Below are 23,333 nucleotides of genomic sequence, written 5' to 3' on the forward strand. Positions count from 1 at the left end.
TTCATCAATGACATATTATTCACAAACAACACAATTTCAAAATCAGTAACGATTGATAAAATCACATCAGTTCATCCAAGCAGACCTTTTATTGAGTGATCATGGAACTGGGCTGTAGATTAGTTGGAAGATGAATTTTTAGCTTTAATACCATTAGCAAAAGGGCAGATTATCCTTTGATTAATTTGTCTTTTAAAGAAGTTGATTAATCTTTAGATATTTGAATTATTCTCTGTGAAGCACTGAAATAGTTAGGAGTCTCTTTTTTCCCAGCTGAGATCAGAATAGTTAATGATGTAGCCTATAGCAGCTCCACATTTGTGCAACAGGCCAAATATAAGTGATTGGCTACAACAAAAACACATTACTGCTCATGTCAAACAAACAATGAATATAATTGTGATACTGTGTATCCATTAAGTATTGCAGTAGACTACCACAGTCCTCTTTCTCCTAGTGCACCTTCTGTGTGTACATCTACCTTTTTACTGGAATTATGTGTACTATTCTCCCATATTATATCACTTTATACCCTACTTGTTTTGTATTTTTCTATTATATTTATCATTTGGCATCTTTTTTTGAAAACTGAGTAAATAACTCCATGTCTTGTGATTGATGATGTGATGAATGCTCGAGTTGGGTGCCCCCAGGGCGGTAGCACACACCGCAGCTACCTACCACCTCTAGATGCTTCTGATTTACTCAGCTTTGGAGCTGTGTGATCCCTCTGAGGCCTTGTTTGATAATCATTTGTCACCACGTCTTGCTCACTGGCAGGAACACAAAGAAGAAAAGCCTCTGGGCCTTGTTTCCCAGACGCGATGGAACTTAAGCATTACGATGATCGTACCAGATKAATTGTTATTTACGTGCCAAATTTTTACGTGCTTCCCAAACGAGCACGTAGAGTGAACCTATAAGAGCAACAGCTAAAAGCGTTGTTGAGGGTGTGTTCGGTTTTTAACATGATCCCGTTGGGGGAGTTGTCCAGTTTCCTGGTGCTGAAATCAATGCCAGTTGTCATAAGCAAAGATGACTAATAACCCACATTTAATTTGAAACGTAGGCTAGGCCTATACAATTCGCAAACTATTTTTTATGAATGAAAACAAATTGCAATAATCCACAAACTAACCATTTTTGTCATGTAATGATCATTGATTTGAAGATTTGAACCCTGTTTGTCATTCCTCCACAGTGCTTTAGCACACTGCACCACAATATAATAATAATAATTTATTCAACTTTTCTAGAGCTATTCATTACATAAAGAAATCTCAAAGCGCTGTAAAGCAACAACAAAAAAACAAGCAATTTAAAACAGCAACATAATTAATCCAAATGAGTAGATCGACGGTCAAGAGACTAAAGGTTGAGAAAGTTCATGGCTTGATTGAGGTCAGCGGAGGGAGGAGGAGGTCAAAGGGGAGAGCCGGGAGCAGACAGGCAGCACATTGTCAACACGGTGTCTCGCCATCCACGCTGTCTGTGGCTTCGTAGTAGGACTTAGTCAAATGAAGTTGGAGTTCCGTACTAGCCACTGGACTAGTAGCTAGCTACTATTCACTACTACCAATATGCAGCACCCACTTGGGTGATACTACGGCAGTCACAAGGTGCCAAAAAGCACACCACACTTCAATAGTAGTTCAGGAGTATCCTTATAACTTGGTCAACTTTCATCTCTCTACACGTGCTTCTCTCCATCCTCAACCTCCGGACAATAGGCATAATCAACTCAAAACATTGCATGCTTGCCAGCTAATATTAGCTAGCTAGCTAGCCAAAAAGCAACATCCAACTTCAGTCTTGAAACTGTGCTGCATTCAAACTATTCCAACAATATTAAGCTAAATCAATAGTTCAATATGGAAAAATGCTATACATTTTACCTTTATTACAAAGAATGTACAGGATCTCTCTGTCTAGGAGACCTCACACTGGCATGGCCTGTCTCAGATCATTTTCTTTTATCCTACAAATACATACAGCAACAAGCCCTCACCTGCACACATTTTGGTTTTTCATTAAAAAAATCATTTTCGGAGGCAGTGGTAATCCCCAAGGACCTGGAGGAAACTCCCCACAGGCTGTTAGAAGCTGCACCTCAGCACTCAGTGAAAAGTTGCAGCGAGTTGATCGGCTGATTGAGGGAGACACAAGGTCGAGCAATCTGTGTATCTCCTCTTGTGGGAGCCTGCATTTTGAAAGATAGCCCCATTATTGTGAGATTCGGGCAACGGCCTCAGGTTGATGCGAATATTCACATTAAGACATTAACAGTGCCCCTTCACTTTTTCCATATTTTGTTACGTACAGTAATAGCCTTATTATAAAATGTATTAAATGTTTTTTTTCCTCATCAATCTACATAATACCTCATCATTTTTGCCAATGTATATAAAAAAACTGAAATATCACAATTACATAAGTATTCAGACACTTTGTTGAAGCACCGTTGGCAGCGATTACAGCCTTGAGTTTTCCTATGGTAGGACGCAACAAGCTTGGCACACCTGTATTTGGTGTCAGGTTGGATGGGGAGCATCACTGCACAGGTATTTTCAACTCTCTCCAGAGATGTTTGATCAGGTTCAAGTCCGGGCTCTAGCTGGGCCACTCAAAGACATTCAGAGACTTATCCCGAAGCCACTCCTGCGATGTCTTGGCTGTGTGCTTAGGGTCGTTGTCCTGTTGAAACGTGAACCTTCGTCTGAGGTCCTGAGTGCTCTGGAACAGGTTTTCATCAAGGATCTCTTTGTACTTTGCTTCATTCATCTTTCCCTCTGTCCTGACTAGTGTCCCAGTCCCTGCCTCTGAAAAACATCCCCACTTCATGATGCTGCCATCACCATGCTTCATCGTAGGGATGGTATTGGCCAGGTGATGAGCGGTGCCTGGTTTCGTCTAGACGTGACGCTTGGCATTCAGGCCAAAGAGTTCAATGTTGGTTTCATCAGACCAGAGAATCTTGTTTCTCATGGTCTGAGAGTCCTTTAGGTGCCTTTTGGCAAACCCCCAAGCGGGCTGTCATGTGCATTTTACTGAGGAGTGGCTTTCGTCTGGCTACTCTACCATAAAAGCCTGATTGGTGGAGTGCTGCAGAGACGATTGTCCTTCTGGAAGGTTCTCCCATCTCCACAGAGGAACTCTGGAGCTCTGTCAGAGTGACCATCGGATTCTTGGTCACCTCCCTGACCAAGGCCTCAACGGACAATTCCTTTGAACTATTGGCTTGGTTTTTGCTCTGACATGCACTGTCAACTGTGGGACCTTATATAGACAGGTGTGTGCCTTTCCAAATCATGTCCATTCAATTGAATTTACCACAGGTGGATTCTACAATAAAGTTGTAGAAACATCTCAAGGATGATTCATGGAAACAGGATGCACCTGAGCTCAATTTCGAGTCTCATAGCAAAGGGTCTGAATACTTATGTAAATACGGTATTTTTGTTCTTTATTTATTTATAAATTTGCAAACATTTCTAAAAACCTGTTTTCGCTTTGTCATTATGGGGTATTGTGTGTAGATACGATGAGGAAAAACATTTATTTAATCCATTTTAGAATAAGACTGTAACGTAACAAAATGTGAAAAAAGTGACATTTTACAAATTGATATTTTAAATGTCACATTACCCAAATGAAACAGATATTATTGTATAATCATTCACACAAAACACTTATAAATTGTTTTAGAAAGATATATTGTGAGGTAAAAAATAAGCTTAATGATGCACTTTGGCTGCTCTATGGGTGGTCGGGATCACTCATAGATGTGCAAAGGTTTTTAAGAGCCACTTTACTAACAAAGGCTCTGGGAAACACCTCAGCTACTAAAGATACATTTTAAGATGGTTCTAATGATGATCTTAACACTACGGAGGCACTGGGAAACAAGGCCAAGATCTAAAAGTGTCTGTGCCTTATTTCCTTGACTTCATAAAAAAGAGATGTAGCAAGATCTTTCATCTTTAAAGAGCTTGTATCTTTACTTTTCTTAAACACAGTTTTTCATTAATGTTGTGTTTCAAAGGGTCAGCGTTGGACTTTCTCCCCTCATTTAATTAACCATTTAGATAGTTTGATTTAGTTACTCACTTCTACTCCTTGTTATCTTGCTATCCTATATAGCAGTGGTTCCCAAACTTTTTATAGTCCTGTACACCTTCAAACATTCAACCTCCAGCTGCGTACCCCCTCTAGCACCAAGGTCAGCGCACTCTCAAATGTTGTTTTTTGCCATCATTGTAAGACTGCCACACACACACTATACGATACATTTATTAAACAWAAGAATTMGTGTGAGTTTTTGTCACAACCCGGCTCGTGGGAAGTGACAAAGAGCTCTTATAGGACCAGGGCACAAATAATAATATAATAATAATCAATMATTTTGCTCTTTATTTAGCCATCTTACATATAAAACCTTATTTGTTCATAAAAATKGTGAATAACTCACCACAGGTTAATGAGAAGGGTGTACTTGAAAGGATGCACATAGCTCTGCAATGTTGGGCTGTATTGGAGAGAGTCTCAGTCTTAAATCATTTCCCACACATAGTCTGTGCCTGTATTTCGTTTTCATGCTAGCGAGGGCCGAGAATCCACTCTCACATAGGTCCKTGGTTGCAAAGGGCATCCGTGTCTTAACAGCATGATTTGCCAAGGCAAGAAACTCTCATCTCAGCCCTATCCAGAAATCTGGCAGTGGAATCTGGTTAAATTCAATTTTCACAGAACCGCTTGTTGCAATTTCGATGAGGCTCTCTTGCTCAGATATCGGTAAGTGGACTGGAGGCAAGCCATGAAAGGGATAACGAATCCAGTTGTTTGTGTCGTCCGTTTCGGGAAAGTACCTGCGTAATTGCRCACCCAGCTCACTCAGGTGCTTCGCTATATCACATTTGACATTATCCGTAAGCTTGAGTTCATTWGCAAACAAAAAATCATACAATGATGGAAAGACCTTGTTAATGCTGACATAAAAGAGCTCCAACTTCTTAATCATAGCCTCAATTTTGTCCTACACATTGAATATAGTTGTGGAGAGTCCCTGTAATCCTAGATTACGATCATTCAGGCGAGAAAAAACATCACCCAGATAGGCCAGTCGTGTGAGAAACTCGTCATCATGCAAGCGGTAAGACAAGTGAAAATTATGGTTAGTAAGCTCTTCTCTCAATTAAAAAAAATGTGTCAATACTTTGCCCCTTGATAACAATAACTTCTGTATGTTGTAAAAGTGTTACATGGTTGCTGCCCATATCATTGAATAATGCAGAAAATACACAAGAGTTCAGGGGCCTTGCTTTAACAAAGGTAACCATTTTCACTGTAGTGTCCAAAACGTCTTTCAAGCTGTCAGGCATTCCCTTGGCAGTAAGAGCCCCTTGGTGGATGCTGCAGTGTACCCAAATGACGTCGGGAGCAACTGCTTGCATTTGCATTACCACTCCAGTATGTCTCCCTGTCATGGCTTTTGCGCCATCAGTACAGATACCAACACATCTTGACCACCAAAGTCCATTTGATGTCACAAAGCTGTCCAGTACTTTAAAAATATTTTCTCATATTGTCCTGGTTTCCAGAAGAGGATTTCTTACTTAATTTACCCCCATAAACATAATGGACATATACCAGGAGCTGTGCCAGGCCCGCCACGTCTGTTGACTCATCCAGCTGTAACGCATATAAATCACTGCCTTGTATGCGAAGCAGTAATTGTTTCAAAACATCTCCTGCYATGTCACTGATGCATCGTGAAACAGTGTTGTTTGATGAAKGCATTGTCTGTATAGTTTTTTTGGCCTTTTCCCCCAGCATTGTCCCAGCCATATCCACAGCAGCATGAAGAATGAAGTCCTCCACAATAGTATGAGGTTTGCCTGTTCTGAATGGCTACCTGTATTTGACATTGTGTTGTTATTTTGCTGAACACTATAGGGTTAAAAAAGAAATGGGCGGTGAAACGAGGCTACTCAGGCGAGAAAATCTATGTATAGCCCCGTTGGAAAATATAAATGTACTGTTTGAAAATGTGAAGAAAAAACGATTWAAAAAATGTGAATCACATTTTTGGGGGGCGTACCCCCGATGGCATTGCGGTACGCGTTCCCCGGTTTGGTAATACATGCTATTTGGCAAAAGAAATAAGAGGTTAAGTTTTGTTCGTTTTACTGAACAACATGTATATTTTTTATGATTGTATTTTACTTTTCATGTATTTTAATGTGTACAGTGGTTCCTCCTTTAAAAGTTTAGTCATTCTGTGGCACACCTTGCGGACTGCTGCAGCATTCTGTGGCACGTTGTGTAGTTTAACGTGTATATTGTATTTTGATGTGTATTGTTATCTGTAGCGATTTTAACATGTAAATCATGGTAGGGCAAACTCAACCAATTTTTTTTAGATGCATGCCAGCAAAGTCGCGACACAAAAAAACACTAAACAATACATTGATTGCACTAAAATGGTGACCAACGGTGCCCACAAACTGTTAGGGCCTACATAAAGCTGTCCTGACTGCGGAGCTTTCCTTTCAGTACCATGGAGTGAATCCTTACCACCGCTACACCTGGCTATCAGTGGGGCCTTGTCTGGCAGYGAAAGAGTTCATTCAGCCTCATTTACTGCCTTTTTAAAAATACACATATCACCCTGGCATATTACATAATTTATGCAGTAGCATACAGGACATACACTATATATACAAACGTATGTGGATAGACCAACATTGGCAGTAGAATGGCCTTACTGAAGAGCTCAGTGACTTTCAACGTGGCACAGTGGTAGGATGCCACCTTTCCAACAAGTCAGTTCATCAAATTTCTGCCCTGCTAGAGCTGCCCCKGTCAACTGTAAGTGCTGTTATTGTGATGTGGGAGCATCTAGGAGCAACAACGGCTCAGCCGCAAAGTGGTAGGCCACACAAGCTCACAGAGCGGGGCTGCCGAGTGCTGAAGTGCATACATATCGCCTGTCATCGGTTGCTAAAGACTTCTTCGTCGTGAGCTTCATAAAATGGGTTTCCATGGCCGAGCAGCTACACACAAGCTTAAGATCACCATGCGCAATGCCAAGCATCGGCTGGAGTGGTGTAAAGCTTGCCACCCTTGGAATCTGGAGGAATGGAAAATCGTTCTTTGGAGTGATAAATCACGTTTCACCATCTGGCAATCCGACAGATGAATCTGTTCAGCAGATGCCAGGAGAACATTACCGGCCCGAATGCATAGTGCCAACTGTAAAGTTTGGTGGAGGAGGAATAATGATGTGTTTTTTTTTTTCATGGTTCGGGCTAGGCCCCTTAGCTCCAGTGAAGGAAAATCTTAACGCTACAGCATGCAATGACGTTCTGTGCTTCCAAGTTTGTGGCATCAGTTTGGGGAAGGCCCTTTCCCATTTCAGAATGACAATGCCCCCGTCGAACACCTTTGGGATGAATAGGAATGCATGCTGCGAGCCAGGTCTAATCGCCCAACATCAGTGGCTGACCTCAGTAATGCTCTTGTAGCTGAATGGAAGCAAGTCCCCGCMACAATGTTCCAAATTCGGTCCTTCTTGTGGGCAACCTTTGTCATCAAAGTCTGGCATTCTCTGGACTTATGATGCTTTCAAGACAACTGGGATCTCGAAGAAAAAAACAAGGTCAATTCCTGACGTCAGTGAACTTCAGTCGGAGCTCTAGAAAGAGACCCGAGTTCCCGACTTGTAATTCCGAGGTGGATGACCGTTCAAAACGTATTTTCCCTGTCGAAGCTCGTTTTCTTCAGTTTCCAGTTGTCTTGAAAGCACTGAAGTCTGAGATTTTCCAAATCCGAGTTTCCAGTTGTTTTGAATGCAGCAGAAGTCATACTGGATTGACAGCATGGCCAATTCTACCTTTTCTGGCCCATGGTGTTGCATGTGAATGTTTATCCTTTTATGCTTGTACAAGAGACCCTTTCAGACAGATGTTTTAAATATTTAAACCCAGACCTGGACCACACACCCTCTCCACCGAATAGCAGGCAGGGGAAGCAAAATAGTGATTGCTTTGCGACGCTTGCAGTTAGCCACTGATTCCTTCCAAACCACTCATTGTTGAATTTGTGATTTTCCGACTTGTTGTGTAATGTTTACGTCCAATGGCCAAGGAGCACCCATACGTTTTATCTATAATTTCTCTTCACAGGACAAGGATTGAAAAGGATTTGCCAGTAGATTGTCGACGTGATTCATGATGATGACTGCTTGACTAGCTAGCTAGCTTGCTAGCTAAGATTGTGAAAGTATGATGTTGACATGATCAGTCCAATCAAAGCTATGGTAGATATAACCTGATTTGAAATAATTGTATCTGTTGCCAATGACCTTGAGCCTTCTTGGATGGGTCCTTTTTATGTAAATCTATGGCAGCACCCAAGGGGGCTTGAACTGCCTAGCTCTCCCTGTAGATTCTGCGGCGACGTAGTGTCCTCATGAGTGACAGAACACTGAGAGCCAATCACGGTGCAACTAGAGAAGATTACCAATGCCTACGCTCTGTATATTCACAGTCTGCCTTTCCACCACAGAAAGCACTGAGCTAGGCTGAAACACCTGCATTTTGGAGCTGCCTTACTCAAGAAAGAGACAATTTTTGTATGTGACTTTATTATATTTGTATTATTATTGTTTGCAAACTGATATGTGACGCAAATTAATGGCAAAAGAAACCAGGCCAATTGTTATTCAATTTTTTTTGCTTAACAGGTGGGGCTCAATGACAGGGCCCTGAATGACGGGTCGCCACTGATTGTTGTGCTAAACAGGGCTCATCTGGAAAAGAGACCTTTGTCTCAGCAGTGACTCAAATCAAATCAAATCAAATTGTATTCGTCACATGCGTCGAATACAACAGGTGTAGGTAGACCTTACAGTGAAATGCTTTCCTACAAGCACTTAATCAACAATGCAGTTTTAAGAAAATACCCCCCAAAAAGTAAGAGATAAGAATAACAAATAATTAAAGAGCAGCAGTAAACAACAATAGCGGGGCTATATACAGGGGGTACCGGTACAGAGTCAATGTGCGGGGGCACCAGTGTCGAGGTAATTGAGGTAATATGTACATGTAGGTAGAGTTATTAAAGTGACTATGCATAGATAACAACAGAGAGTAGCAGCAGCGTAGAAGAGGGGGGGGGGGGTTCAATGCAAATAGTCTGGGTAGCCAATTGATTAGCTGTTCAGGAGTCTTATGGCTTGGGGGTAGAAGCTGTTTAGAAGCCTCTTGGACCTAGACTTGGTGCTCCGGTACCGCTTGCCGTGCAGTAGCAGAGAGAACAGTCTATGACTAAGGTGACTGGAGTCGTTGACAATTTTTAGGGCCTTCCTCTGACACCGCCTTGTATCGAGGTCCTGAATGGCAGGAAGCTCAGAGGAACCCTCTGTAGTGCCTTGTGGTCGGAGGCCGAGCAGTTCCTATACCAGGCAGTGATGTAACCCATCAGGATGCTCTCGATGGTGCCTGGCCGTGCAGTCATGAGTGAACAGGGAGTACATGAGGGGACTGAGCACACACCCCTGAGGGGCCCCCTTGTTGAGGATCAGCGTGGCGGATGTGTTGTTACCTACCCTTACCACCTGGGGCGGTCTGTCAGAAAGTCCAGGATCCAGTTTGAGAGGGAGGTGTTTAGTCCCAGGGTCCTTAGCTTAGTGATGAGCTTTGAGGGCACTATGGTGTTGAACACTGAGCTATAGTCAATGAATAACATTCTCACATATGTGTTCCTTTTGTCCAGGTGTGAAAGGGCAGTGTGGAGTGCAATAGAGATGGCATAATCTGTGGATCTGTTGGTGCGGTATACAAATTGGAGTGGGTCTAGGGTTTCTGGGATAATGTTGTTGATGTGAGCCATTACCAGCCTTTTAAAGCATTTCATGGCTACAGACGTGAGTGCTATGGGTCGGTAGTCATTTAGGCAGGTTACCTTAGTGTTCTTGGGCACAGGGACTATTGTGGTCTGCTTGAAACATGTTGGTAATACAGACTCAGACAGGGAGATGTAGAAAATGTCAGTGAAGACATTGAAGACACTTAACAGTTGGTCAGCGCATCAAAATAAAAGTTAAACCATGTAGAGCTAGCTATTCATGGATATGTAAAGTGATCTGCAGACTTGGAATCAAAATCCTCACAACACACAGTGTGTCATTCCATTTAAACTGTGACTCACTCATAAAGTATAATGGAAGGCAAATTACAGGGTAAAGAGAAGCAATTAGGCAGCCTGTATTTTTCAACGGCTAATGGCCTGAATGAATGCCTCTTCATTGTGCATTTTTTTGAATTATTAGCAGATATGACTTTCCTGTTGCTTAAAGGCCCAATGCAACCTTGTTTATATCAATATCAAATACTTTCTGGGTAACAGTTAAGTAGCTTACTGATTTCCATTCAAATGGTCAAAAATCACTTTTAACACAAAAATATTTTTCAAGCAATCATTTTGTTAGGACTGTCTGTTAGTGGTCTGAGTGGGGAGGGGGAAACTGAAAACAATCTGTTATTAGCAGAGCAGTTTGGATGTCTCTTTGTTAGTGGTCTATTAACCAATTTACTGAATGTTGATGTCACCATGGAAAGCTGAAACTCCCAACCATGCAAACCTGCTGATTAGAAGATCGTGTGTAGATTGTAACTGTCAGGAAATAACACTGATCAAATGTTTTCATACTTTGACACTTTAAGTTTCATCAGCTGTTGTACGATATGATAMAAAACAAAGGAAAATTAGATTTTTGACTGCACTGGGCCTTTAAATGTTCTTGTTAATCATATCTATAATTGAAGGTTAGGGTAAATGGTCTCATCTTTCTATGAAGAAAGTGTTCAAGTTAAAATGTGCAGTGATGTCTATTGAATACCACAAATGTAAAGTCTGGATTCAATCAAACATGCAGACTGGGAATTGTGGAACTGTGGGAGAGATCACATACAGTTATTTTGTGTACTTAATACAAAATAATGAATGCATCATAAAGGTAGCCTAAGTTCAATATAACAATTAAACCCTCCATAGTTCTTTCAAATACATCATTATCTTTGTGACCTGTTGAGTTAGTTCTCCATAAATGTATGAAGACAATACCCACAGTCAATTATAAAATAAAATTGGCTAGTTTGATAAAATCAGTGACTCTGAAAGTTAATGAAATATCAAATATGTTTGTTTCAGGCAATCTCCGAGCAAGCATTCTGGKAGTGGGTGAGGGAGCAAAGGAATACTATTTGCAAAACAAGAGGCCGTTCTTTCTTTCCCCTAGGCAAGGTTCATGGCAGGGTTATTATAAAAGTACTCCGTTTATCATAGATATTCCACGTCAGTAGCATAGTAATTTAGCATCTTGAAAAGAAGAATGGAATGTCCAAGATTTGTTCTTCATCAACACTTTTTTATTCATATGTCAATGTGATGATCTCTAATATTTAACCTTGCATGTCTGAAATATTTCACATAAGAAACAAAACAGATGGCTTGGAGCAAGATTATAGCAATAAAGGACATACCGTAAATAACATGCTTTTTATGAAACATGTCTTAGGCCCTTTGTAAAGCAGGGTTGCTTTGAATCTCAGGTTGTGGCTGCCCTGCCTCTGACTGAACGAATTTCATCATAAAATGAACAAATGAAAGATGCATTTGGATACGGAGGGCAAGCCAAGGTCAAAGAAACAATCCTGCAGGCTCTGTTCATTCATTGCTAGGCACACACTCTTAATCTGGTGATGTAACAAGTTTCTGCAAAATTGAAAGAGTGCAAGATCTTTTCTCTCATCTCTGTGAAGGACTACAATGAACCCATTTTCAATCAACAGACAATAAGCCATTTGATTGCTAGGGAACGTAATGATTTAGTGCTGTGCTGAGGGGGATGATTATAATGTTTATGTTTGTGTTTTATTTTGCCAGAGAAGAGCTGATGATCTCCTCATCGTTTGACAGTCTGGAGGTTTTACTGGACTCGTTTGGCCCGGTGCGTGACTGCTCAAAGGACAACGGTGGTTGTAGCCGAAACTTCCGCTGCATCTCTGACCGCAAGCTTGATTCCAGTGGATGTGTGGTGAGTGAGTCACTGTACTGCCTGGGGATTGCCCTCCTCTCAGAACCGCCTTTCTTTATTTCTGCTTAGCGGCCATGAAATGAACCAAGCACGTTTTAATACATTCAACATCTGCCAATGGTTTCTACTTCCTATTAAAAAGGTGTGCTCCAATTGTTTGTTAGTGTATCACTCTTCTTTGCAACACATTATTTGTCACCTGATCCGAAAAGCTCAGGCTGTCAACGAACGGTCTTTCAAGCGAGTTAATTTCTGTTCAAGTACTGCAATACACTCAAGACCTTAGTTTAAGGTTGGGTAGGTACTGTTTGTGATCCAGCATTTCTGATCAGATGACTTTCTCAGATGACTCCCTCTAACATTTGATTGAAAGAGAAACTTTTCAAAAGTATAAAATATTACTCAAATGCTAATCATTTCTTGATTTACATTGTCCCAATATTCTGCCAATATATATACAGGTATTTATATATTTTTTATTTTACCCCTTTTTCTCCCCAATTTCGTGGTAACCAATTGGTAGTTACAGTCTTGTCTCATCACTGCAACTCCCGTACAGACTCGGGAGAGGCGAAGGTCGAGAGCCGTGCGTCCTCCGAAACACAACCCAACCAAGCCGCACTGCTTCTTGACACAATGCCCACTTAACCCGGAAGCCAGCCGCACCAATGTGTCGGAGGAAACACCGTACACCGTGTCAGCGTGCACTGCTCCTGGCCCGCCACAGGAGTCGCTGAACGGGAATAGTTTGCAGATTATGGGGAAATTATCAGACCAAAGGTGATGACACAACAGTTCACCTGACACAAGACTGAATTCAAACATTACACTGTTCATTTTATGTGCATTTGACATTTACTGTACATTTCACTGCATTTCTTGATAGCAAAATCTGAAAATATTCTGGGTACATTCAGTTACATGATAAGAATATTCCTGGTAAATATGGGGTAGTTGCAACATAAGACTAAGAAACTGCAAGGGTTTGAGTGAGAGGACTAACTGGTGTATCCAAGTGACCACATGCCTCGCCTAGTTCCTAAGTAATTTCAATGCACTTTTATGACTCAAAGAAGAGTCTTCAACGATAAGGTTGTTTTTTGAGCTCTCCTAGCTGTACCGTTGACGAACTGGAGCAGGCATACTTGTTGTTATTTTGTTTGGAACACAACCCTGCAATCACACAATTACTGTTGTTTTTTAGACAATCTAACAACAGTCCTTTATAAATTGCAATCTAGGTCAGGTGGACATCATTTGGGCATCTATTGCCAACATGACTAGCAAAGTTATAATACGATATTACAGTGTTAGGCATTCACAATGCAATTCAGGGAAACCGATCATAATTTTGGTGCGCATAGAAAGGAGTCGTTCAGGTGCGTGTGCCACTGTGAATTCTCTTTACAATAGACAAACAGGCTCATTCTGTTCAGAACAACCCAGGGTTTGACGCCATGTCATCTTGTAACTGTACATCAAACATAGTGATCATAAACATTGACACTGTATATGACATGAGTTTTATGATATGGAGTGCACATCGTGAAGTGCACAATTGGCTTACTTGTATGACATCAAATTGGTATTTATTATAATCCTCAACGTCTCATCTTTCAAAATATRAGACRGCATTTCCCTCACTCATTTGCAAAAGTTGCCCAATTAGCGGGAGGTATCAGGGAAACTTCTTGTCGCGCGAAGTGCTCAATTTCAGAATGGCTGTCAGTCAAAATCCATACAGTGCTGTGAAGCGCAGAGACATATCTCTGACGTAGTATGTTGCTGTATAGCCACTACGTTCCAATTTAGGCGTTTATCAGTGCCCAAATCTGCCATTTTCAACCCGTATATGGGTATGAGTATAAAGGGCTACTGCATGATATCAGAATGAATTTGGTGCATGAGTAGGATTGGCTTTCAGATTAACAATGCCAGAGCTAAGGCACATTTTCTATGCATTTCAGTTCCAAATGTCTGCACTGTATTGATAATATCACATTTGCATCACTTTTCAAAACGTAGCTGTCAAAATCCATTGGTTATAAGAACGGTCAGAATGTCTCAAAACATTTGTTTGACATGGCTACCAAGACCAATCCCATTCTCAAACTCAGCAGTGAGCTGTATGAAATGTCYAAACCAGTTTTGACCAAGATGTTTGTGCAGGAAACTATATTTCACGCTTGAATGTTAATTATATATGAGCAGACACAATTATTTTAATCAACAACAAACATTCATAATTGTATCTGTCACAGTTACAATTGCAATTTGAGCACAGAGGCCATACTTGAATATCAATGTAAGTGTTCCATCATAGCCTGGGGTCCCTAGCATAATCTGAAAATACATCCATTTCCTGCACCAATGCAATTAAGATTCCTGGTTGTTAGGCCTGACTTCGCTTGCTGTTCATTCAGAAAGACATGCATATAAAATCACCTAATTTGTATCTTTGGGTCTTGTTAATGCCACAAACCTGCTGCACAACAAAATTGTATTTCCTTGCCAAGCAGTTAGATTACGCAAACAATTTATTGCCCGTTTGAGAGCATTTGCCTTCTGCTCTAATGGTGCTGGTGGTCAGACCTTGGTGAATGTAGCTGTCACAGAGTTCACAACTAACAGCCTGTGCGCTCACTGACATTGCACTCTATACGGTAGAGATGTACAAGACTTTTGACCTATCAGTGGTTTCCAGTATCTAAAAGTCATGACTAAATATATAGATTGCTGACAAAATATTGAATAGGTTTGACTTTTACACACAGCAGAGAGTATTGCAATATCAGAGGTCAAACAAGAGATCAATGTCTTATGCGATGGAAATAATTATTATATAGAATTGAATGATGACAGGAGCTCTATTGAGCTCTGAAGTAGACAGCAATTTTTAACAAGCACAAGCTTTATGAAATAGCGACTGTAGACCTTTGCCCCCAGTTTACGCAAAATACATTCAATCATCAAATAAGCATCTTATTTTCATTTTTATTTGTTTTCTAAGTAATGAAACAAAAGTCCTCATCTTTTTAGCAACCGATAATAATAGATATCCATCATGTTGGTATTTATTTCTAAACATTTACTAGTATACCTCATGCTGTTTTGGCGGAACCGTTTCAATTATTGTGATATAGATTCTTGTCTGTCTCACCCAGACCAACTGGAAGTTCTGGATTTATGGTTTATGGTAATTTAAGGTTTAATCTGGACATACCATTCATAAACACATTTACAAGCTTTAAATCATGGTTAACATGAACTGAAATCCGCAATAAGGAATTCATCTTAGCCTTTTTTTTAATCTCCTACTAGTTCTTACTAAGCGTCCGCTCTTGTTACAGCAAGATATCCAGGATGCTGCCATCTGTTGCATAGATATCTTGGTGTTTTGTAATTACCTTGTGACGAGTTATATAAATTATATTTTCGTCCGTCTAATCATACTGGTAACTGTCTGGGACTCAGCCCCCGATTCCACTTATAAATTAACACCTTGTCTGAGTCCATGCTGCCAGTCTCGTTGTGTTTAATATCTCTCCTGGCATGAGCCGACGCCTCCTGACCCCCTCTGTCTGGCTGATGTATGGCACTCCTGGGGAGAGAGGGTGCAGTCGTTTGGAAGTAAAGTCTAATAATCACCAAATGATTATGTGATTAATTAGCTCTTGTCTCCTCCTGCTAGAACAGGGGAAACGTGAGACTGTCTGTCCAGCCTGCCTGCCACCAGAACAAATTGGGCCCTRTCCAAACAAAGCGTGTCAGCCTGTGGTGTGAGATGTGTACCTACAGAGGAGACCTTAGTATTTACATGATTCAGACATTAGGACTGCTATCACACACTTACAGACTCCCTGCACTGAGTATGACCAGGGTGGATAAGTTCCCCAATGTCTCAATTTGACTCTGTAATTGTTACATGGACGCTCATCCTTTCATTTGATATTCCATGGGTGAAGACAATTTATCACGTGGCTTCAGGACTACTGGCCTCCACTTCTACTGAACTTCATCAATGTTGTCAAATTTACATTTTAAAAATGAGGTGTGTAGTTTGGGAGTCATATGTACTTCCCCCCCAGAGAAATATATAGATATAACTCACATTTAACAGAATGCTCAATTGTGCCAAGAACCTTAACATGCTTAACGTGCTTCACATGTGTTGCTAGTTGATTGACTTTGTCACTTTGACGTAGCAGATGTATATCGACGCAGTCCACATTCAGCTGAATTTGTTCTGTCTTGGATCACATTTTGGGCACTAAGCGGTTCTGAGCTGAGTCGATACTTGGCTGAGGTATTCTATGAGCATACTCCTAAAGAGGAGCGGGTGGTCAGCAGAATGCCACTACTGATGTTTTCCTCTAAGGATCACTGGGTGGATTTAAGGTACTCCATCCTCTTTGGGAAGAATCTGATGTACTACCACAGCTGTGGACAGATGCCAGAGCATGTTAATGCACCACTGTAATCCCTAAAGCTACCTCTGAAATATGACCTTTTCACACTTGCTAGGACCGTGGTAGATGTTAGTAAAAAGTATTTATAATCAAACCCCCCCCAAGAAATTGGTTCCGATTTTGGTTCTGACATTGTGAAAAAGGTAAGAACTGGTAACTACTGTTGTGGTGTCAATATGTTTGATTTACAGGAGAGCGTTATAGAATCTTTGTACACTTGTTACAAAGTTTACAACAATTCAAATTATATTCCCAAGGGGCTATTATATCATTGCACTCTGGATAACTTTGTAACTCTTAAGACTACCTGATATGCCTTGATAACCTCAACGATGACATTTGAAACCAAATCTATCTTCCTTGCCAGTGTAGAAAACTCTGTTGGCTGGATAAGTTTTCAATCTCTATTGTCCACTTTCTATTTGGCGAATTTGGAAATGGCATAGCTTATCCAACTTGCTATGTACAGTAGCAATACCACATGGCTGATTCCCATAAGCTGGAAGTAAGCAGGAGGAATGTATCTCCATTAGAAAATAAGATTAAAAGGCAGTGGTTCAAGGGTTTTTCCAGTTCAGCCTAAATACAAAGCTTCACAAGCCTGTACAATGACATCATATACAGTACTGTCTCGTTTCGTTAWAGGGATACTTCAGTATTTTGGCAATGAAGCCCTTTTCTACTTCCCCAGAGTGAGATGAACTCGTGGATACCATTGTTATGTCTCTGCGTGCAGTTTGAAGGAAGTTGCTAAYTAGCGTTAATGCAATTGCTATCTAGTGTTACCACAATGACTGGAAGTCTATGGTAACTGCGAGAATGCTAGTAGATACCATARACTTCCAGTCATTGCACTAACGCTAGTTAACATTGGCTCACAAAACTACCTCTTACTTCCTTCATACTGGATGCAGAGACATAAAATGGTATCCACGAGTTCATTTGACTCTGGAGAAGTAGAAAAAAGGGCTTCATTGCCCTTTAAACAGCCGGTAAAAGATGTTGTTTATTTTGTGGTGAAACATGAGTTTGTTATTTGACCAAGCAACACAAAAAAAGAGAGAGAAAAATCTATATATTTTTCTAAAATGAAAGAATAATTTTTGTTGACATTATTTAATGTTTCTACCATGGTGTCACGGCTGACTAGGTGTGTAGATAGGAATCAGGCGCAGAGAGCAGAGAGGTCCAGGGAAAATATGCACTTTAATGCGGCACCAAAAGTAAATGCCCAAACACGCAGGGCGCAAAACACTGACCAACCCAACACAACGGGTAACACGGTCCAGAGCACAAACAACACCAACGACACAAACGTGAACATGAAAATAATCCCGCACAACAAAGGGGCGGGTTCCACACGCTAAATAGGGAAGCAAATCAAGCACACACAAAATAGGAACAGGTGTAACTAATGAGACAAAACTAACCGAAAAGAAAAAGGGATCGGTGGCGGCTAGTAGGCCAGTGACGACGACCGCCGAGCACCACCCGAACAGGCGGGGGAGCCAACTTCGGCGGGAGTCGTGACACATGGAGGGATGGATCTTTAGACTTTTGCCATTTGTCACATTATCTGAATGATTTTACATCATATGATTCACTCAATCATGCATTGTCAATTTTTAAAATGTTCTTAAAGTGGAACACTTAATATTTGCATTGTTATCAATAGATAACTTACTGTATGAAAAATCCTCAAACAGTATAAGGCAAGCACGTCTTTAATGATCACCATTCTTTGGACATTGGGGAAATGCTCCTGAGTTCTCCTATTTCTGCATGTCATTGAACGGAGGCCTATTACAACACTCAATAAGGAGAGACGTGGGGTTCACAAGCAAGAACTATCAATACATGAATTCCTCTCTGACATCCCTTTGACACACGACACACTTCCCCATTGCCATCGATTGCAAAGAGGCCCAGTGATTTAAGGAGTCTCTGCTACAGATGAGTTAGGAGATTCAATGTACCATGATCTTTACATTACAGGTGATAAATCAGTTGTCATAGTGCTCATAGCCATGCGACAAATCAATAACAATGAGTCCAGAGAGAGGCGAGGTACTCCTGTTACTACATGTGCCTCACTGGCCATTGATACCTTATCAACTACCACGTCCATTAGCCCAATGGTTAAACAATTGTGTTAGAGAGCCAACCAGACCTCTTTGTATAACAACATAAGTGTTAGGCTTCAAAAAGCAATGTACTGTACTGTACCTGTCCTCTACACTGTTGTCAGTGGTGGGATGGATCATCATGATCTAGGAAGGGATTTATCCCTCGCGCAGGTTGTAGACAATACGGCTTTTAAAGGTCATTTTGCATGTCGGACAGAGCTGACATGCAGTGTTACCATGAATCAGATCCTCGCGAACACTGAAACATTGCCTTTAAAAGCCTAATTGTTGACAAACTGCGGTCGGATTGAATCCTAGCCCTAGTGTATGTATGAAATGGGGGGGGGACGACATAAACCACATTTACAGATGCACACAATCTGAAATCTTACATAAATACAGAAAACTCCACAAGGCCTGATGTAGGAAAATTGTGGATTTTTGATGAAGTTACAATTCATATTTAATGTTTTTCCCCTCATCCCTATGGTGAAAAAAAAATATTTATTTCATGCCTGTTAATTTCCTCATCACCCCTTGGTTATGAGTCTCATGCTAGGCTATCATGCAGTATGTATGATCCATCCACATAGAGCTTCGCTTCAAACATAGCCTACCGCAACAGTCTGTAAAATCTTTACGTCTGAATGTATTGGTCATAATCAAATAATTTGTGACTTGGCGTTAGGTCCAAACTTTTTCTCATACGATCCTGTAAAAASAAAAGCAACAGGTTAAATTCCCCACAGGGTTACTCTTTCAACCTGTCTAACACAGACTAGTGTTAGGATGTCATGATGCCAGGGTCGATGGGCACTGGAGACTTTGAAGAGGAAATAAATAAATATATTGTCGCTTATGCTTCCTTATTGCTTGAAGGCAAACATAGCTTTTCCCTCTTTTCTCCAGGCAGGGATGCCTTGTTAAGTATCATCCCATCAAAGTCCCCTTTGAAGGAATGGCTTACAGAGAACATCATGTGAATTTGGCTTCACAGGCCTCTGAAAAATGCTTTGGGATGCACAGGGGAGTYTTTGTAACTATGGATGCAGGTGTGGAGTTGTAGAAGTTCTGCAGGCCTCTGTGAATGTATGCTACCTTTGTGCCTCATATATCTTGGTTAGCAGCACGTCCTTTGTGGTGTGAAAGAGTTTACAGAATGTTATTTGGGAAAATGTAATCAAAGCCTTTACCTTGATTTTTCCAAAAGTTCTCTAATTTTGCTTTCCCACTTTTCTATAATTCGTACACACACATGGGATCTGAATGTGTCTGATCTCTACTTATTTCTGTGTGAACTAAAATCAGATCACATCTCATATTATTTTGATTCATCTGTAGCCCTATTGTTTTTGACAATCTGTGACATCCTTTATCCTTTATTCCCACTACTTGTAGTGCCCTCCGGGACTGAGCCCTATGAAGGATGGCACAGGCTGCTACGACCACCACATTGGCATCGATTGCTCTGATGGCTTCAACGGAGGTTGTGAACAACTGTGCCTCCAGCAGCTCGCCCCCCTGGAGGACGACCCCACCCTCTACAACATACAGATGTTCTGCGGGTGAGAGAACACTACTGAACTTGGATTTGTCCCAAATGGCACCCTATTCTCTTCATAGTACACTACTTTTGACCAGGTCCCATACTGTGCCATCCCTATGGGCCCATGGCCTTGTCTCTGTGGCACTGAGCTGACATTGCATGACACTGAACTGTCATATCCTAAAGTGTATAAAAGGATTGAATTGTACATGGTAGAACATTTAAACAATGCCATGAAATTACTAGTATGTCCTTCTTTTTCACCTCAGTAGATTCCTGGTGATTGTCAGGCATTGTCATGACATAGATTTAGTAGGAAAAGAAAGTGCAGCAGTAAGTATTTTAAATGTCAGCTGTGCAGTGCGTTAGTCACTCAGAGTGAGTTGTCTCTTCCCCTTGGAGAGGTTGTCTCTTAAAAGAGAAGGATCTTTTGACCTCTATTTTAGTCTGTGTCAAGTCTTCTCCTGACTAGTAAAGTCTTTCTGATTGTAGGTGGCAAACGTGTCATTTTCTATCATATGAAACATGATAATATGACAGAGAAAGTGAATCAGTTTATACAGTATGCCATGTGCATTAGCACTGCATTAAGATATATCTAACCCTCTTTAGTAAGAACAATGTCATCATGAAGAAAGCTTCTTTCAGTTTAATCCCTGGCCGTTTTTCGTATTGCCTTTTGATACATTTTACAGAGCTCGCTAGACACTGGGATGTCAAAATGTCATAAATATGAAAGAGTCTTGAGAAAACTCACACTGTTTGAATTATTTCCTTTTTGAAAAATGAAATGGGGGGTTTGTGTTCACTGAATTGATTTAATAGCACAATAGACCAACCATAGAATTGATCAGCACACTAGAATCGTGAAGCCTATTTTGTGGATCCCCTTGAACTCTGTCATAAAGAGGTGCACTTCTGAGTAGCTAGCGAACCATGAACACAAGTAAAATAAAGAAATAATCCTCATAGCTAGCTAAAGTGATGTTTACATAATGTTAAGATGGAATTTCATGCACTCTTCAATCAGTCACAAAGTAACTTATTCAATCAAATCCGGTACAAGTAAAAAACAACCTAGTTTTTAACCCAGAATTGACTTGAATTCAAACAGATTTTGGTCTAAACCCTGAATATGACTATATGTATTAGAAGCTACATGTTTAATCTAGATAAAACAATCTATTTTAATATAATGTAAGAACACATTAAACGCTCAGCTCACACTGCTACCATTGTTTTTTCTGGTTGCCGTTGTAGCTGTATTGAGGATTACAAGAGAGGTCAAGATGGTCGTTCCTGCCAGCCCTTGTCTGAAGCCTGTACTGAGGGACTGGACTGTGGGGAAACAGCTGACGTCCCAGCCAACCAAACCGTTTTTGGGGACCTCTTCTATGGCTACAACAACCATACCAAGGAAATCATCTCTGGTCAGATCCTCAAAGCTACCTTCAGGTAATGTATGAGTTGTGTCATGGGTTTTATCTCATGTATAAAATAGGTTAAGGGATAATCAACAAGAGGCTATGTGTTCTCTGGAAAATAATAAACGATGTGGAAGGTGTGTTTCACGACGCGCTAGCCGAGTAGAACTTACCTTCCATGGAGTTGCATTCTTTTCCAGAGAACTTTTGAGCCACGAGTTGATTATCCCTTCTATACAATGGCTATAATTTAACACATTGCTGCTAGAAATGTGTTAAATTGCCACTAGAAATGTGTTCGACATCCACTGAAGTAGCTGGCAAGTTTACTAGATAGCGACTGTAGTTGCAAAGGTAACCAAACAAACAGACTTGCTAGCTTAGCTAACCAAACCATCAGTCCTAGCTTGCTATTATGAAAATCAAACTTAACAATGCCAATAATGTTTCCAATTCGACTTTTGCTTTCAAAAGCAGCTCAAACATAGAACACGTAAGAATGAACTATAGCCATTGATTTCTACCTTGCAAATATACCATGTGTTATWGGGAAATAATGCACGACCTAGAATGCCCATCAAGCCAATCAGAAACAACTATTCAACAATGCCATGGTATCAGAATGATTAATGATTGATTCATAGTTGCTTAATTGGTACACCGGTAGAGGAAATGCATTTATGGATTTTATTTTACATGTATAGATGTATAGTAGACTAAAGTAAGGTGAGCGATTAATGAACTCAGAAGATTAAATATGTATGGCATATTTCAAATGTACTCTTCCCTCCACAATGAAAATKATCATAATGATACCACATTACATGTCAATATAAATACAGTGTATCCTGTGAATGAGGATCTAAAGATATGCTTGCAGTATCTAACAAAATGCACAGCAGTCCCTGTTTTGATGTTTGTGAATTAGTTCCGTGGCAGCATGCTTTGAAGGCTGCTTAATTACCATCGTCCACTCACGATGCTTCCTTTCCGCTGAAGTCAGGAAGTCAGAAGGTCACGGAAATAATCTGCGGACCTGAAATTTAATTTGGGTGCACATGGATCCCACAGCCGGAGGCAGTTCATCCACTTACAATATGTCACATGAGTGCTAGAGGAAGGTGAACGAGGGAAAGTTAATATCATCAAGTAGCTAAATCTCAAATGCTCTGATCTCCTCATTTTGAAAGCACTGGGAGAGACAGCCAGGGTYTCAGACAGACTTTGAAAAGCACCAAATGCTCCTGTGCAGAGTGCAGGCAAGCCTCTTTGGGGAGCCATAGTTAATGCAAACCCTAATTTTACAAGATGGCAAAAAGTGAATTAAAAGTGACCAGGAGCCAGTTTGGTGTAATGGACCTTAATTGGAGCAGATAAAACTTTGAATGTGCAATGAACAAAGGGTCTGTACTGGTGGGTTCATTAAGCCTCACAAGAATGCCATATTGATGTGACAAATAATTGGAAACTAAAGGAAATAGTCAACGTTGATACATAGGAGGAATAGTGCTGGGATGTAAATATTACTGCTGATGTAGCAGTGCAGGGAATTTCTAATTGAATCAAGAAAAGTATGAATGAACATTCTCTCAATTAGAAACAAATGCTAATGTTACAGAATTTGATTATTTCAAAGGAGAAAATGGCCAAACCAACTTCAAAATGTATATT

At 40.7% G+C, this 23,333-nt stretch overlaps 1 protein-coding gene across 8 annotated transcripts in view; it reads left to right on the plus strand.

The window, feature by feature from the left end:
* Positions 1-23,333, plus strand: part of LOC111957288 (astrotactin-1) — a 247,681-nt gene that overhangs the window by 103,978 nt on the left and 120,370 nt on the right. For all 8 annotated transcript variants that reach the window (XM_070436721.1, XM_023978078.2, XM_023978080.2 and 5 more), the window contains exons 11-13: positions 11,947-12,097; positions 20,091-20,257; positions 21,499-21,693. In XM_070436721.1, coding sequence (XP_070292822.1) covers positions 11,947-12,097; positions 20,091-20,257; positions 21,499-21,693 — 513 coding nt within the window. The remainder of the gene's footprint in view (positions 1-11,946; positions 12,098-20,090; positions 20,258-21,498; positions 21,694-23,333) is intronic.

The sequence above is a fragment of the Salvelinus sp. IW2-2015 genome, linkage group LG32 (genome assembly GCF_002910315.2).
Source record: "Salvelinus sp. IW2-2015 linkage group LG32, ASM291031v2, whole genome shotgun sequence".
In the NCBI taxonomy this organism is placed as follows: Eukaryota; Metazoa; Chordata; class Actinopteri; order Salmoniformes; family Salmonidae; genus Salvelinus; species Salvelinus sp. IW2-2015.